Raw genomic sequence first — 13884 nt, forward strand, 5'->3', positions numbered from 1 at the left:
AACGACAGGGCGGGTCACCCTGCTATTTTGGCCGGGCTGAGGGCAGCCGGAGGCGGCGGGGCAAGCTGCTCAGTGCCCGCTTTGGGGGGTGACGGCGTGTCCCTGCAGCAGCCGGGAGGGGGGGGGGTGACACAGCGCGGTCCCCGGGCCGCCGCTCGGCGCCACTCCCCGCCCTGCCAGCTGCGCTGAGGGGTATAGTTAGGCAATGAGCGAGCGCGGAGCTATGCGCCCAGGGCGCGGGGCGGCGTGTCCGGCAGCTCGGAGCGGAGGCTTGTGGGTAAGGGAGGCTGGCTGCTGGGTGTCAGGCTGAGGGGCGGGAGCGGAGAATGGGGGCGGCGGGAGGCAGCGGCAGGGACAGTGACTCGCTGCGGGCGGCGGCCGCCCCATGGACTGAGTGACACGGCGAGAGAGGGGCAGCAGCGAGCCTCCCGCCGCCGCTGGGAGCCGCTTCTCCCGCCCAGCCGCCGCCGGAGGAGGAGGGGAGCCGGCCTCCAGCGCCGCCCGCCGCTTTCCCTCCGCCGCGGCGGGTGTTTGGCTGGTGCAATGGCCAGGCTGGTGCCCGGGACCCGGCAGTGACTCGGTGCCCGTCCAGAGCCGCCCTGAGCGGGGGGGGAGTCGGGGCCGCCCCGGGAATCTCTCTCCCCCCAGCCCCGGCTGCCGCTCCGGGCTGTTCATGCGTTTGCAGCTGAGCGGTGCCCAGGGGCGGAGCAGCCTCCGCAGCGCCCAGTCGGGGAGCGTCCCCTCTGCTCCTGAGACAGGGCCCAGGCCCGGCCGGGAGCCCCCGGCTTCTCCGCAGCGCTAGGCCCCGGAGCGGACACCGGGGCCGGCTACAGAGTGATCTCCTCCTGCCCGGCAGCTCCACAGCCCCGCGGGGAGGGGGAGGATGAGCCAGCTTCAGACGGCGAAGATGTCCGCTCTCCCCCCGCCTGCGCCCCTGGAGCCCGGGGAGGGGGTGACCACGAGCCGCCAGAGGAAGCTGGAGTCCATGATCCGAGACCCTCGGTCCCCAGTCAATGTGGAAAGTTTGCTGGTGAGTTAGACCCACCCCGGGCACAATAGGGGCCTTTGGAGCTTCCCCCTCCCAGGGCTGGATCGATCGATGGACGGACGGACGGACTGGCTGGGCGGGGTGATAAACAGCGCTCCCCTTGGCTTGTTCGGAGGGCAACGGTTCACTCAGACGTGGATGGGTTTTTGGTAGATGTCCCCCTCAGCGGGTGCATACCTACAGCCCCCTTGGCTGAGGGGTTGTGTCTCTGTGGGTGGGTGGGTACGTGGGTGGGGGAAGGAATGGGAAAAGAGAGAGAGAGAGTACTTCCCGATGGGTGGGTTGGGGGGAGCTCTCGCTTGATGACTTTGAAAGGGATGGTGAGTGTTCTCCCTGTGAATGAATTTGGGAGGGTGTTGGTGCGATCCCCCTTTGGGATAATGAGGGAAGGCCATGATGGTGAAAATGTGCTCTTCTTGATGGCTGGCGTTGGGCAGGAGCGGGATGGTAGAGAACAACTCTCACCCGCCCCCCAGTGAACTTTGTGTGTTTGTGTTGGGGGTGGGGGGCTGTGGAGTGCTTCCTGCTTGACTGGCTGAGAGGGCTTCTTTCTTGGATGATGAGGGAAATGCCTTTGGATGTGGGCAGAGAGCTCCTTTCCCTTAGCTTTATTTGCACTTAATTTACTTAATCTCCTACCAAGCATGGACTCTAAGATTATTTTGAGAATTGGAAGCAAATACGTTTTTCTCCTATGTAGAGTCCAGGTGTGTGCCACCTCCTTCTTGGGGCCCCCAAATTAAACCACACTCAATTACTGTGAAGTTAAAGATGAGACTTGTGGCCCAGAGCATGATGTAGAAACGCTGCAGGAAAAGAACATGTCTAGGAAATAAATGTATCTTGGGGATATAACAGGGACACTTATTTCCTCTTGGGGTGAAGAGATTTCTCTCTGCCTTTTGTAATATAGCATTTTTTTCCTGTTTGAGTATGAAGTGCTGTTTTCTTTCCGGGGAAACCCATGCCTCCAAGAAGGAGTGGAAAGGGAGTGTGATCTCCTCATCTGAAACATGGAAGCCAGGGGTCTGCAAACTTTTTGGCCTGAGGGCCACGTTGGGGTTGTAAAATTGTATGGAGGGCCGGGTAGGGAAGGTTGTACCTCCCCAAACAACCTGGCCCCTGCCCCCTATCCACCCTCTCCCACTTCTCACCCCCTGACTGCCCATCTCTGAACCCCCTACCCATCCAACACCCCTGCTCCTTGTGCCCTGACCGCCCCCTCCCGTGACCCCCCCACCCCTAACCGCCCCCTGGAACCCCCCACCCCTATCCAACCCCTCCTGTCCTCTGACTGCTCTGACCCCTATCCACACCTCTGCCTCTGACAGGCCTCCTGGGACTCCCGAGCCTATCCAACTGGTCCCCTGTCCCCTAACTGCCCCCCCAAACCTCCGCCCTATCCAACCACCCCTTGCTCCCTGTCCCCTGACTGCCCCCCAGGACTGCCCACCCCCTTACCATGCCGGAGCCAGCCACACCACTGCACTGCCTGGCAAGAGTGGCGTCGTGCAGAGGCTGTGGGAGAGGGGGAACAGTAGGGGAGGGGCCGGGGGCTAGCTTCCCCTGCTGGGAGCTCAGGGACCGGGCGGGATGGTCCCGTGGGCCGGAGTTTGCCCACCTCTGATGTAAGCCCTAGAAAGATGGTAGGGGGAGTCTCAGTGCTTTTACCAGGCATCAGGTCTTCTCTGTCAGAACGGTGTTCTGTGGCAGAGAAGTCCTAGTACCTGCAGCCTGAGTGAAAGGTTTGAATTTTTTTTCTTTCTCTGTTCCAAGAGTTGTTCATTGCAGACACTTATTCTGAGAGGCCATGGGAGTCGTTTGCAAAAATGACTCAGTCCTGTTTGGTCAAAGTGCAGGAACTGACTGAACAGTGTGTGTGTGTCTGTGCTGGGGGGTGGGGAGGGGGAAGGATGCAGGGATCCCCTGTAATGTGTATTAAGTTCTTTTCATGGATCTAGTTGTGCTATTCCTGTCATGGATACTCAGAGGTTACTGTCACCCGTGATACTTGATGGAGAGGGTGGGAAATAGTGCTGCTGATTTTGCTGGGCTCTGATAGGGTTTAACCTAGGCCAAAGCAAAGAGAGCTGCCTCTGGGCTTCACTCCCAGCATTTTCATGTCGGTATTTCATTCGGAAAACTTTGACCTATGGCCAGAAAGAGTAGTTTAAAATAGTACAGCAGATCTGAAAAACTCATCAGGTTAATACTTAATGCTGGCTTATTTTTTTTCACACTTTATTTTCAGCTTTTAAACTCATTATTTTTTGTCCTTGGGCTTGGGAGGGTAGATATTGTAAAAGTGCAGTTGTTAATGTGATCTTGAATAAAAATCACATGATGCAAAATTAAGACCAGTGTCTGCTTGACAGTAGTTTAGCATAGCTTATACATTTTGTAAACTTACACCAGTATATTGTGGTTAGATCACCTTATGCAATAAATGAGACATCACAGAACAAGGTAAGAGGTTTATTGAGTAGATTATTAGTGCTTATTTTTTATAGTAAAGGGCATAATTTTGTCACATGCACTCCCTCTTTCTAGAATAGATACAACTTAAATATTGTTTGGAATGAATAACAATGGATAAAATTGTATAATGCGTATACGCAAAATAGTAAAATTTGATCGTCTCTGTTTTATACGTCTAAAATAATCAGTTACTAAAGAATTTTGTTGTTGTTGTTGTAGTATGTGAAAGCTGTAGTAATTATCCTACAGATATTTTTACTCTTAGAGCTTGATAGTGTAGCTTTGTGAAGGTTAGCCTGGTGTTCCATGCTTGTTTTCTCCTAGATTGAATATGATGTACTGCATATGAAAACCTCACATTTAAGTAGAGAGGAAGGTTTCTTTATAAACAGCTAGTTAGGGCGATTTGTGCTGAAAGTAGAAATGTACTTAAAGTGGAAATACAGTGGTAGATATTGGGGATGGGGAAACTAGTTACATTACAAAAAAAAAGTTACATTATTTTTAGGTTGATGAAATGGTAACTGATCATTGTCTGAATAGGAAGAGTTTAAAACATAAACTATAGAATGGAATCTGAAGTGGAATCTGTTTCCTAATACTGTACATCTAATAAGTCATAAAACAGCTGTTGTTCTGCATTTTGTGTGTGTATCTTATTTTCTGTAAGCTGTAGAGAGGGGGAAAATAATAGTTTTAATCTGCAGCACATGGTGCAAATTTGAAAGAATTGAAAAGATGAGGTAAGGATTATCTTTCTTGAGATATCAGTTCCACTGCTTAGCACAGGCTATTCTATTCAGTAATTTATAAATGAAGAGATTTTTGCAGTGTGCAGTCTGGAACATGGCTAAATGTTGATCAGTAGAGCCTAAGGAGCCCAGTATGTAGATGCATAGCGTTTAAGGCCCTCTAGTCTGGCCTCCTGTACATCAGAGGCCGTTAAATTTCAACCAGCTACCTCTTTATTGAGCCCAGTATCTTGTTTGATGGTAGCATATCTTCTAAAAAGACATCCAGTCTGATCTGAAGATATCAAGAGATGGAGAATTCACCGCTTCCCTTGATAGTTTGTTCTAATGGTTAATCACCCGCACTGTTTTTGTTAGTTAAATGTGCCTTATTTCTAATTTGTCTGGCTTTAGCTTCCAGCCATTGGTTTTTGTTATGCCTTTCTCTACAATACTGACGAGTCCTATAGTACCCTATATTTTTTCCCTGTGAAGATACTTACATACTGCAATCAAGTCAGCTTTGTCTTCTTTATGATGAACTGAACACATTGAGCTCTTTAAGTCTCACGCTTAGGGCATTTTCTCCAGCCATCAAATTATTGTTGTGCCTCTTGTCTGCACCCTCTCCAATTTTTCAAGGTCCTTTTTAAAATATGCACACCAGAGATGTACACAGTATTCTAGTATTGGTCTCAGTGATGCCATAGACAGACATAAAAACAATGAGGAGTCCCGTTGCACCTTAAAGACTAACGGATTTATTTGAGCATAAGCTTTCGTGGGTAAACAAACCTGAATCTGAAGAAGTGGGTTTTTTACCCATGAAAGCTTATGCTGAAATAAATAAGTCTTTAAGGTGCAAGCTCATGTTGAGTTGCTTTTCTGCTGTGACCCCCTACTTTTTCAGAATCACTGTTTCCCAGTACATAGTCATCTATTCCATAGGTACGGCCTGCGTTTTTTCCCTTTTAGATGCGTGACCTAATGTTTGGATGTATTAAAACATGTTCTGTTTGAATGGGCCCAGCTTACTAAGTGATGCATATTGCTCTGTAGGTCTCATCATTGTTTACTGTTCTGTCAGTCTGTCATTCACAAATGTATTGGAAGTGATTATATATTTACTTCCAGATGATTGATAAAAATGTTGAATAGTGTCAGGTGTGTAGTACTGATCCCTTTAGAACCCTACTAGAGATACCGCTATTCAGTGATGATTCCCCATTGATAGCTGCTTTTTTACATCTGTCAGATAGTTCTTAATCTGTTTAACTCATGCTTCATTATATGCCAGTATTATACACTTCATTTATGTAACAGTTGTATCACTCAATGGGTTTGTCTTTATTAGGATTTAAAAGTGTATTGATAAGTGTTTGCTAATACTTAACATGTTCTAAAAATCTAGTGCAGACAAGGCAGTGTAGACTGAAGGGTTGAAGCTAGGTCCCTCCCCTGATTCAACTCTATCAGTTTAGCACACATGACATTCTAATATTTTAGTTTCAGAGTAGCAGCCGTGTTAGTCTGTATTCGCAAAAAGAAAAGGAGTACTTGTGGCACCTTAGAGACTAACCTATTTATTTGAGCATAAGCTTTCGTGAGCTACAGCTCACTTCATCGGATGCATAAGCGTCACATGGATTAGTTTGCAGGAGAGGGGCTTTAATAAGTAAAACTTTAGAATCAATTCCCATTTTCTCTTCTAATAGAAAAGCCGTCTGATTGGCATGTATTTTCTGCTACATAATTCTGAATGAGTAATATTAGTCCATCATTTATTAATTTGCACAGTCAAACACCGGGAAGAGCTCAGTGAACATGCCATTAGTTCTGATCTGGAGAGTTAGGGCAATAAACTAGTGAGAAGACCAAATAATCGTTTGTCTGTGGAGAGGCCGTTTGTTTCATGCAGTTCTTGGTAAGACAGTGAATAGAACTTGCAAGAATTAGGCCAAGTCTACACTACTACTTACTTCAGTATAACTTACATGACTCAGGTGTATGAATAAGCCCACCCCCCGATCGGCGTAAATTACACTGACCTAAGTGCCCATGTGGACAGTGCTATGTCCCCGGGAGAAGCTCTCTACTGCCTCTTGTGGAGGTGGATTATTACATAGAGTGTCTTCATCAGACATGCTACAGCAGTGCAGTCGCACTAATGTAGCACTTCTAGTGTAGACTAGCCCCTAGTCAACATGAGGGATCCAAAATCCCTCCCCACCTGCTTTTTTTTTTTAATCTTTATGATTCCAGAAGTTTGATTAAGGAGCAAAAGTAGCAGAAAAAAATAAGCTTTTATAGCAATAGAACTGCTTGACTTTTGTTGCTCGTTCATCATTTGCAAACAGTCTTAACGGCAGTCTTCCTAGTAGAGCTGACTGGAGGATGACAATTCTGTTTCATTGCAGCTTTCTTGGTTTGAAAATCTGTTTTTGTTCTGCATTGGAACAGAAACAAAACTTTCCATTTTGGCAAAAACGTTCCGACAAGTTCTACTTCTTTAGGTCTTGTTGCTGCAAACTCATCTATGTGGGTGGGCCCTTGTGCAGCCCTATTGACTTCCGCACAGGGACTGTCTGCTGTAAAGATCAGCATGAATCAGTGTACAAGATTGGGTCCTTAATTAGCACCCTTAAGGAAAAATGAACTATACAGTTCTGTGAATTAACTACATTTTTTTATATATTAAAAATGTAGATTGATATAAATTTAAGGTGTCTTGCTTATGCTCAACCTTCCTCCCACCAAGTGGAGGATGAATGTATGTATTCATAAAAAAACCTGTGTATAGTAAATATAACTTCATGTTTTGAATAATGGAATATTCTTTTGTTAGCTACTAACCTATTATTAATACAATACGTATCATAAATAATTGGTCTCATTGTTAGCTGAAGGTTTCCAATCTACTAAATTCAAAACTTTGCTTACATTTAAAAAAAAACAACTTATCTCCATTGTTCTCTTAATACCTATTGTGGCTTGCCAGTGTTTCATCTGTAGAAAGTAACTGTAACCATACCACTTGCATGGAGAAGCTGTCTGTATATTTTAAGGATGTAAATGGTTGAGTCCTAAGAAATAGATTACATGATAAAGAAAAAAGAATCATGGATTAAATTTTATATTCCTACTCAAACTTTTTTAAGCTGTAATCAAAAACCACCAAATGTTTTTAGTAACTGATTTATTTAAAATACTTTTTTCAGTGGCATACAGCTTTAGTTAAGAACAAGAGTACTGTGTTTATTCTGGGAACCTTTATAAGGAACAAACCTTTTTAATTAGTCTATAACTGTGTAAACAAAACACTGAAGTTAGTGCTTAGTTCCTAAATCACGTGTACTGTGTGTCAGGCCTTCCGTACACTAGGAAAATGTTTAAAAAAAAAAAAAATTCCCACCATTGTTTGGAGTCCTAGTGTAGATGGGATGTCAGCTGTTTGCCCTATTCCAAGCACTATATTTATTAGATCTGCCATGAGCAAGGTTATGTGACACAGTGCTTAAAATGATGGCAGTGGCCACTAATCAATTTATACCATGGCTGCAATTTTACTAACAACATTGTTGCTATTTTGGGAAATTTTGGACAAAATTTTCTAGTGTAGGCAGGGCCTTATTCAATTACAGGTGCTTGTTGGGAGCAGCTCTAACACACTCTTTCTACGTTCATGTGCTATTGTGACAGTTACAGAAATAGTTTACTCATTCAAAATATTTTTGCATACAATGGCATGTAACTAAAATGAAAATCATTCTGATTTTGACTTGGCTATAGCTATTACTATATTGTACTCCAAGTGTCTCTTTCACACAGAAAACATAATTTATTATATTTATATTTGTAGGTGATTTATGCCAGTTTAATTGGTGACTGACAGTTTACTGTTGTCTTGATGGTGTAATGATCTCTGGTTAACATAACAGGAAAACAGAGAATTGCAATATCTTCAAGTTACCCTACATTAATATAAACAGTTTGGACAGTCTTGGGGGGTTAATACCAGCTCCCACTATATTTAGGTTGTCTAATGCTTTCCATTATGAAAGATTCTTGCAACTTTTATTTGAGATTCTCTACCATTTCCTTTTTTTTTTTTTTAAACAATCCTTTGAAATTTGTTCAGGGTTTGGCTGAGAGAGAAACTTCTGAAAATTTCCATTTCTCTTCTGTTGCTTGTAGTGTTGCCAGAATAATAACTGAATGTGAACATTCTAATATAAGCCTGGACCCCTACTGCAGCACCATCAGACGCTGCACTGGGATGGGAATCCTGGGAGTGGGCATCCTCTCTATAAGGGAGAAGACAGCTGAGCCAGGCTCTTCCCAACCACTCTTTCCCCCCCCCTAAAACATAGCATATAGCCTTAGTGGTCCTTCTTTTCCCTGAACACCCCCGCCCCCCAATCTCTGGGGGCACCACATGGGGAAGGAGCTCCTGCAACTGCTCTGGCAGGAGGGAAAGAGAGCTGGATTCCACCCGCCCTCCTATGATGATGATGAGGTTGTTATAGTTGTACATGTTATGTAAAATTTACCTTTTCCCTAACTTTTGAGAGCTTAACTTTTCAACTTTAATAATAATCTTTTAACTTGAGCTTCTTAAAAGTCTAATTTCTGAGAAATAATGTGTGGTTGTGTAATACAAAACCATATCATAGCAGTTCTATCCAAGGGAGCAGAATAATGTTGCATACACAGTCTAAACTTTTGAATTCTTTAGTGTGGAACTTTAATGTTCTTTAGTTAATAGCTTCTCTGGAACCTCAGACCATTATAAAAAATAATTTTTGAGCAACGCCCATATCAGTGTGATATTCACTTGAAACAGACCAGGGGGTGAACTAGAAATAGAATGACATATTTTTGTATGGTAGAACTTTACTATCTAGCAAAGTGAAAATATGCAAACCCCAATAATATTTTCCTAGAAAGCCAGTGTTACCATGCTGCTCCTTAGGAACGGTTCAATGTGCTACTGTGAGGAGACTTCAGGACTAAATTTACTATTGTTATGAATTATTATCCTGAAAAAGTAAAACCACAAAGCCTTTGTGTTCTGCGTTCCTTGAACTTGCTGCAAAAACCATACAGAATTTTCTTCCAGAACCCAAGCTTACTATTCACCTCTCTCCACTGTGAAAACTGATCATTTATTTTTATCCTTTGTTTCTTATCTTTTAATGATCCATGAGAGGACCTTTCCTCTTATCCCATGAGTGCTTAGCTTGCTTAAGTGCGGAGTAGTTGTAGCCTTGTTGTTCCTAGGGATATTAGAGAGAAAAGGTGGGTGAGGTAATGTTTTATTGGAACAACTTCTGTTGATGAGAGAGATGAACTTTTAAGCTTCTTCAGGTCTGGGAAAGGAACTCCTGTGGATCTGTACTGAGATCAGTGCTGTTCAACATATTCATAAACAATCTGGAAAAAAGTGTAAATAGTGAGGTGGCAAAGTTCTCAGGCAACACAAAATTACGCAGGATAATTAAGTCCAAAGTACACTGCAAAGAGTTAGAAAGGGGTCTCACAAAACTGAGTGACTGGGCAACAGAATGGCAGATGATAAATGTAATGTAATTCACACTGGAAAACATAATCCCAACTGGACATACAAAATGATGGGGTCTATATTAGCTGTCACCTGCTATATTTGTGGCAGGGAAATCATTTGTGTCCTGGAGGAAGCTGGCTGTTTGTGTGGTGAGTGGTTTGAGGATGGTTTCTACGAGTCCCAGTATTCTTCATTAATAATGCCGTGGCCAGATATGATGTGTCTGCCTGGGTTTTCTTGTTTATGTATCTTATGAAGAGAGGTCCTTAGATGGGTTCATAGGGGATGAGTTTGTAGACTTTCTCTTGGAGTGGTTTGGGGGAGGATATGATGATATCCTTAAGTTACTGGGTAAATTGTGATGTGGGGTATTTTTTGAATTCTTTATAGTAGGTGGTGTCAGAGAATTGTTGGTTTGTCTCTTTAACATAGTCATCACAGTTGATGACTACAATGAACTACTCTCTCGAATAAACTCACACAGGAAATTGATAAAAGACAAAACACTCTATCACAAGGTGATTACTCTATATCTGACCTATCAGTCCTCATCCTCAAAGGAAACCTGCACGGTACTTTAAAAAGACAAGCCTGGGAGTTAAATTTGTTATTCTGCTAGATATCAAAATCATGGATGGAACAGAGATACTGGAGTTTATGGTTTATTACAATAATCTTTAACCCATTAACCCCACTTTTTGTCCTATGACTTCAGGGGTGTTAATGGGCCACTGTACCTTGAATGGTCCCTTAAAATATGCTAAACAATGTGTTCCACCTTTCATTTTGCTGTGACACTGGGAGTTCCTTTCCCAGACTTGAAGATGAACTCTGTGTGCTTCGAAAGTTTCTCTCTCTTACTAACAGAAGTTGGTCAAATAAAAGCTATTACCTCACCCTCTTTATCTCTCTACTTTGCATAATAGCCTTTGGTGAGGGACTTGTTAAAGGCTTTCGGAAAGTCCAAGGATGCTATATTCACCTGATCACCCTTCTCCATGTTTGTTGGAGGCCCTCATCCCAAAGAATTCTAATAGATCGGTGAGGCATAATTTCCCTTTAAAAAAGCCATGATGACTATTCCCCAACATAACGTGTTCATCTGGCTGACAATTCTATTCTTTAGTATAGTTTCAGCCAATTTGCCTGGTACTGAAGTTAGACTTACTGGCTTGTAATTGCCAGGATTGCCTCTGGAGCCTTTTTAAAAAATTGGTGCCTCATTAGCTATCCTCCAATCATCTGGTACAGCGGCTGACTTAATAGATTACATACCACAGTTAGTAGTTTTGCAGTTTCATATTTGAGTTCCTTCAGAACTCTTGGGTGAATACCATCTGGTCCCTGGTGACTTATTACTGTTTAATTCATCAGTTTGTTCCAAAAGCTCCTCTATTGACACCTCACTATGGGACAGTTAGTCAGATTGTAACCTGAAAAGAATGGCTTAAGTGTGGGAATCTCCCTTACATACTCAGCTGTGAAGAGTGATGCAAAGGATTCATTGAGCTTCTTCACAATGGCCTTATCTTCTTGGAGAGCTCCTTTAGCATCTCAAGTATCAGGAGGGTAGCCGTGTTAGTCTGTATCCACAAAAACAACACCGGACTCCTTGTTGTTTTTTTTAGCATCTCAGTCGTCCAGTGGCCCCCCGATTGTTTAGTAGGCTTCCTGCTTCTGATGCACTTAGATTTCAAAAACTGACATTAATTTTTATAATCTTGTGCTAATTGCTCTTCCAGTGCTTTTTTGGCCTGCATAATTATACTTATAAACTTGACTTGCCAGAATTCATGCTCCTTTCTATTTTCCTTTTAGATTTGACTTCCAATTTTTAAAAGATGCCTTTTTGCCTCTAACAGTCTCCTTTATTCTAGTGTTTAGTCATGGTGGCATTCTTTTGGTCCTGCTACTGGGTTTTTTTAAATTTAGGGTATACTTTTAATATGAGCATCTATATGGTGTTTTTAAATAGCTTCCATGCAGTTTGCAGGCATTTCACTCAGACAACTGTTCCTTTTAGTTTCCATTTAAGTAGTCTCCTCATTTTTGTGCACTTCCCCCTTTTTGAAGTTAAATGCCACTGTGGTGAGTTTCTTTGGTATGTTCTCCTCCTGCAAGGATGTTAAATTTAATTACATTATGATAGCTATTACTGAGCAGTTCATCTATATTCACCTCTTGGACCCCATCCTGTGTGCCACTTATAATTACATCAAGAATTACCTCTTCCGTTGTGGGTTCCAAGACTAGTTGCTCCAAAAAATCAGTCATTAATGATGTCTAGAAATTATCCCTGCATGCTGTTCTGAGATGAAATGTTCCCAGTCAATATGGGGATAGTTGAAATCCCCCATTATTATTGAGTTTTCTGTTTTTGTAGCTTTTCTAATCTCCCTGAGGATTTCACAGTCACCATTACCATCTTGGTCAGGTGGTCAGTAGTATATTCCCATTACTGTACTCTTTTATTATTCAAGCATCAAATTTCTATCCATAGAGATTGTGTTACACTTTGATTCATTTAAGATTTTTACTGTAATTGACGGTATGCTTTCTATCATGTATAGTGCCACCAGTGCAACCTACTCTGTCATTCCTGTATGTTTTGTACCCTGGTATTACCATGTCCCATTGATTATCATTGTTCCACCAAGTTTCTGTGATGTCTATTATATCAGTATCCTTATTTAATACCAAGCAGCCAGGTTCACTCATATTGCTATTTAAACTCCTACATTGAAAGAGGAATGAAAGAAATAAAAACTAGGTAGGAGAGAATGAAATATACTAGTTCTAAGAACTTGCAGGACATGGTGACCAGAAACAATCAGTTCAATACTCTAAATACAGATAATACTTCTTTTGTTTAATAAATCAGATAATTTTAAATGCAAGACGTGTTTTGAAATGTTCTGGATATATAAGAAAAATTTTTCATTTAATTAAAGAACAATTTTAAAATACTGTTTATGTGCATTTTAAATTGAATTTCAGTTGCCATCACATGTAAAAAAAATTTATCTAGTAAATAAGGTATGCATCATTTACCATTTTTTTTTTATACAAAAATGTGGAAATTAAAAATCTCAATAAATGTATGTAAGCTATATAATGATTTAAATAAATGTGTATATAGGCAGTGTATCTCCCTGATTAGTAAAAAGAAGAACCAAAGATAGTATAAAGTAGACGTTTAGTTGCAAATTAACATGTTTTAATGGTAACCAACCAATGAGAATCAAGCTTTCTTTAGGAAAATAACGGAAAAGAACAAATGCAAAATATTAAAATAGATAACTTAAATCAGCAAGCAGGAAACTTTTAATTTAAATAATGATTAAAATAAGTGATTTAAATCACTCCAACATCCTCATTTATGAAATCAGATAATCCACAATGGGTCTTCCAGTCACAAGTGCAAATTAGTGAGTTCCCACTGTACTTAAAAAACAAAAACAAAAAAAAACAAACTTGAGCATCCTACCAATTAAGTAATGTACAAATAAAGTTTATATTTCTGACTGTCAGCATGTTACACAGAAAGGATGCTGACTTTTAAGATTACATTATATGCGGACTATTGGACTCTTTCCAAGATAAAGTACTGTGCTGGGGTGCAGGATTGGAGAAGCCGAAAGCCTTATTTGTGCATTCTACCCAAGGATGTGACACCTAATTTTTTTTCTGTCTTGCTGCCAAGCCTGATTCCTAGGGCAGAAATATCCAGAAATAAAGTTCATGTGCGCTATTGCTCTCTCCCCAACTCTGTTTTCTTGGAGCAAGGGAAATCTGTTGTCCTTTGAGTGTTTTAATACGAAACAGAAAATTTTCTGTAGTACAGAATCAAATGAGGATTATTTTTACTACTGTATTTTTTTTCTTAGAGCTGAACAATACTGGGGAGATTCTGCCCTAACATTGTTTGTTTTATAGAAGAGGAAAATGCATTAGCAATTTTGATGCTGTGGGGATTGTTTTACTGAACCTCGTGCAATGACATTGGAAGTATGTGATGGATCCAGTGAGGATCACTTTTTTTTTTTTTCTCTCTCCAAAATATG

General features: G+C 42.0%; 1 protein-coding gene across 2 annotated transcripts in view; it reads left to right on the plus strand.

The window, feature by feature from the left end:
• The first annotated feature begins 286 nt into the window (after positions 1–286).
• Positions 287–13884, plus strand: part of ROCK2 (Rho associated coiled-coil containing protein kinase 2) — a 163645-nt gene continuing 150047 nt past the window's right edge. For both annotated transcript variants that reach the window (XM_084622351.1, XM_084622352.1), the window contains exon 1: positions 287–1030. In XM_084622351.1, coding sequence (XP_084478477.1) covers positions 884–1030 — 147 coding nt within the window. In that variant the 5' untranslated portion in view covers positions 287–883. The remainder of the gene's footprint in view (positions 1031–13884) is intronic.

The sequence above is a fragment of the Lepidochelys olivacea genome (assembly GCF_965140295.1).
Source record: "Lepidochelys olivacea isolate rLepOli2 genome assembly, chromosome: 3".
Classification (NCBI taxonomy): Eukaryota; Metazoa; Chordata; order Testudines; family Cheloniidae; genus Lepidochelys; species Lepidochelys olivacea.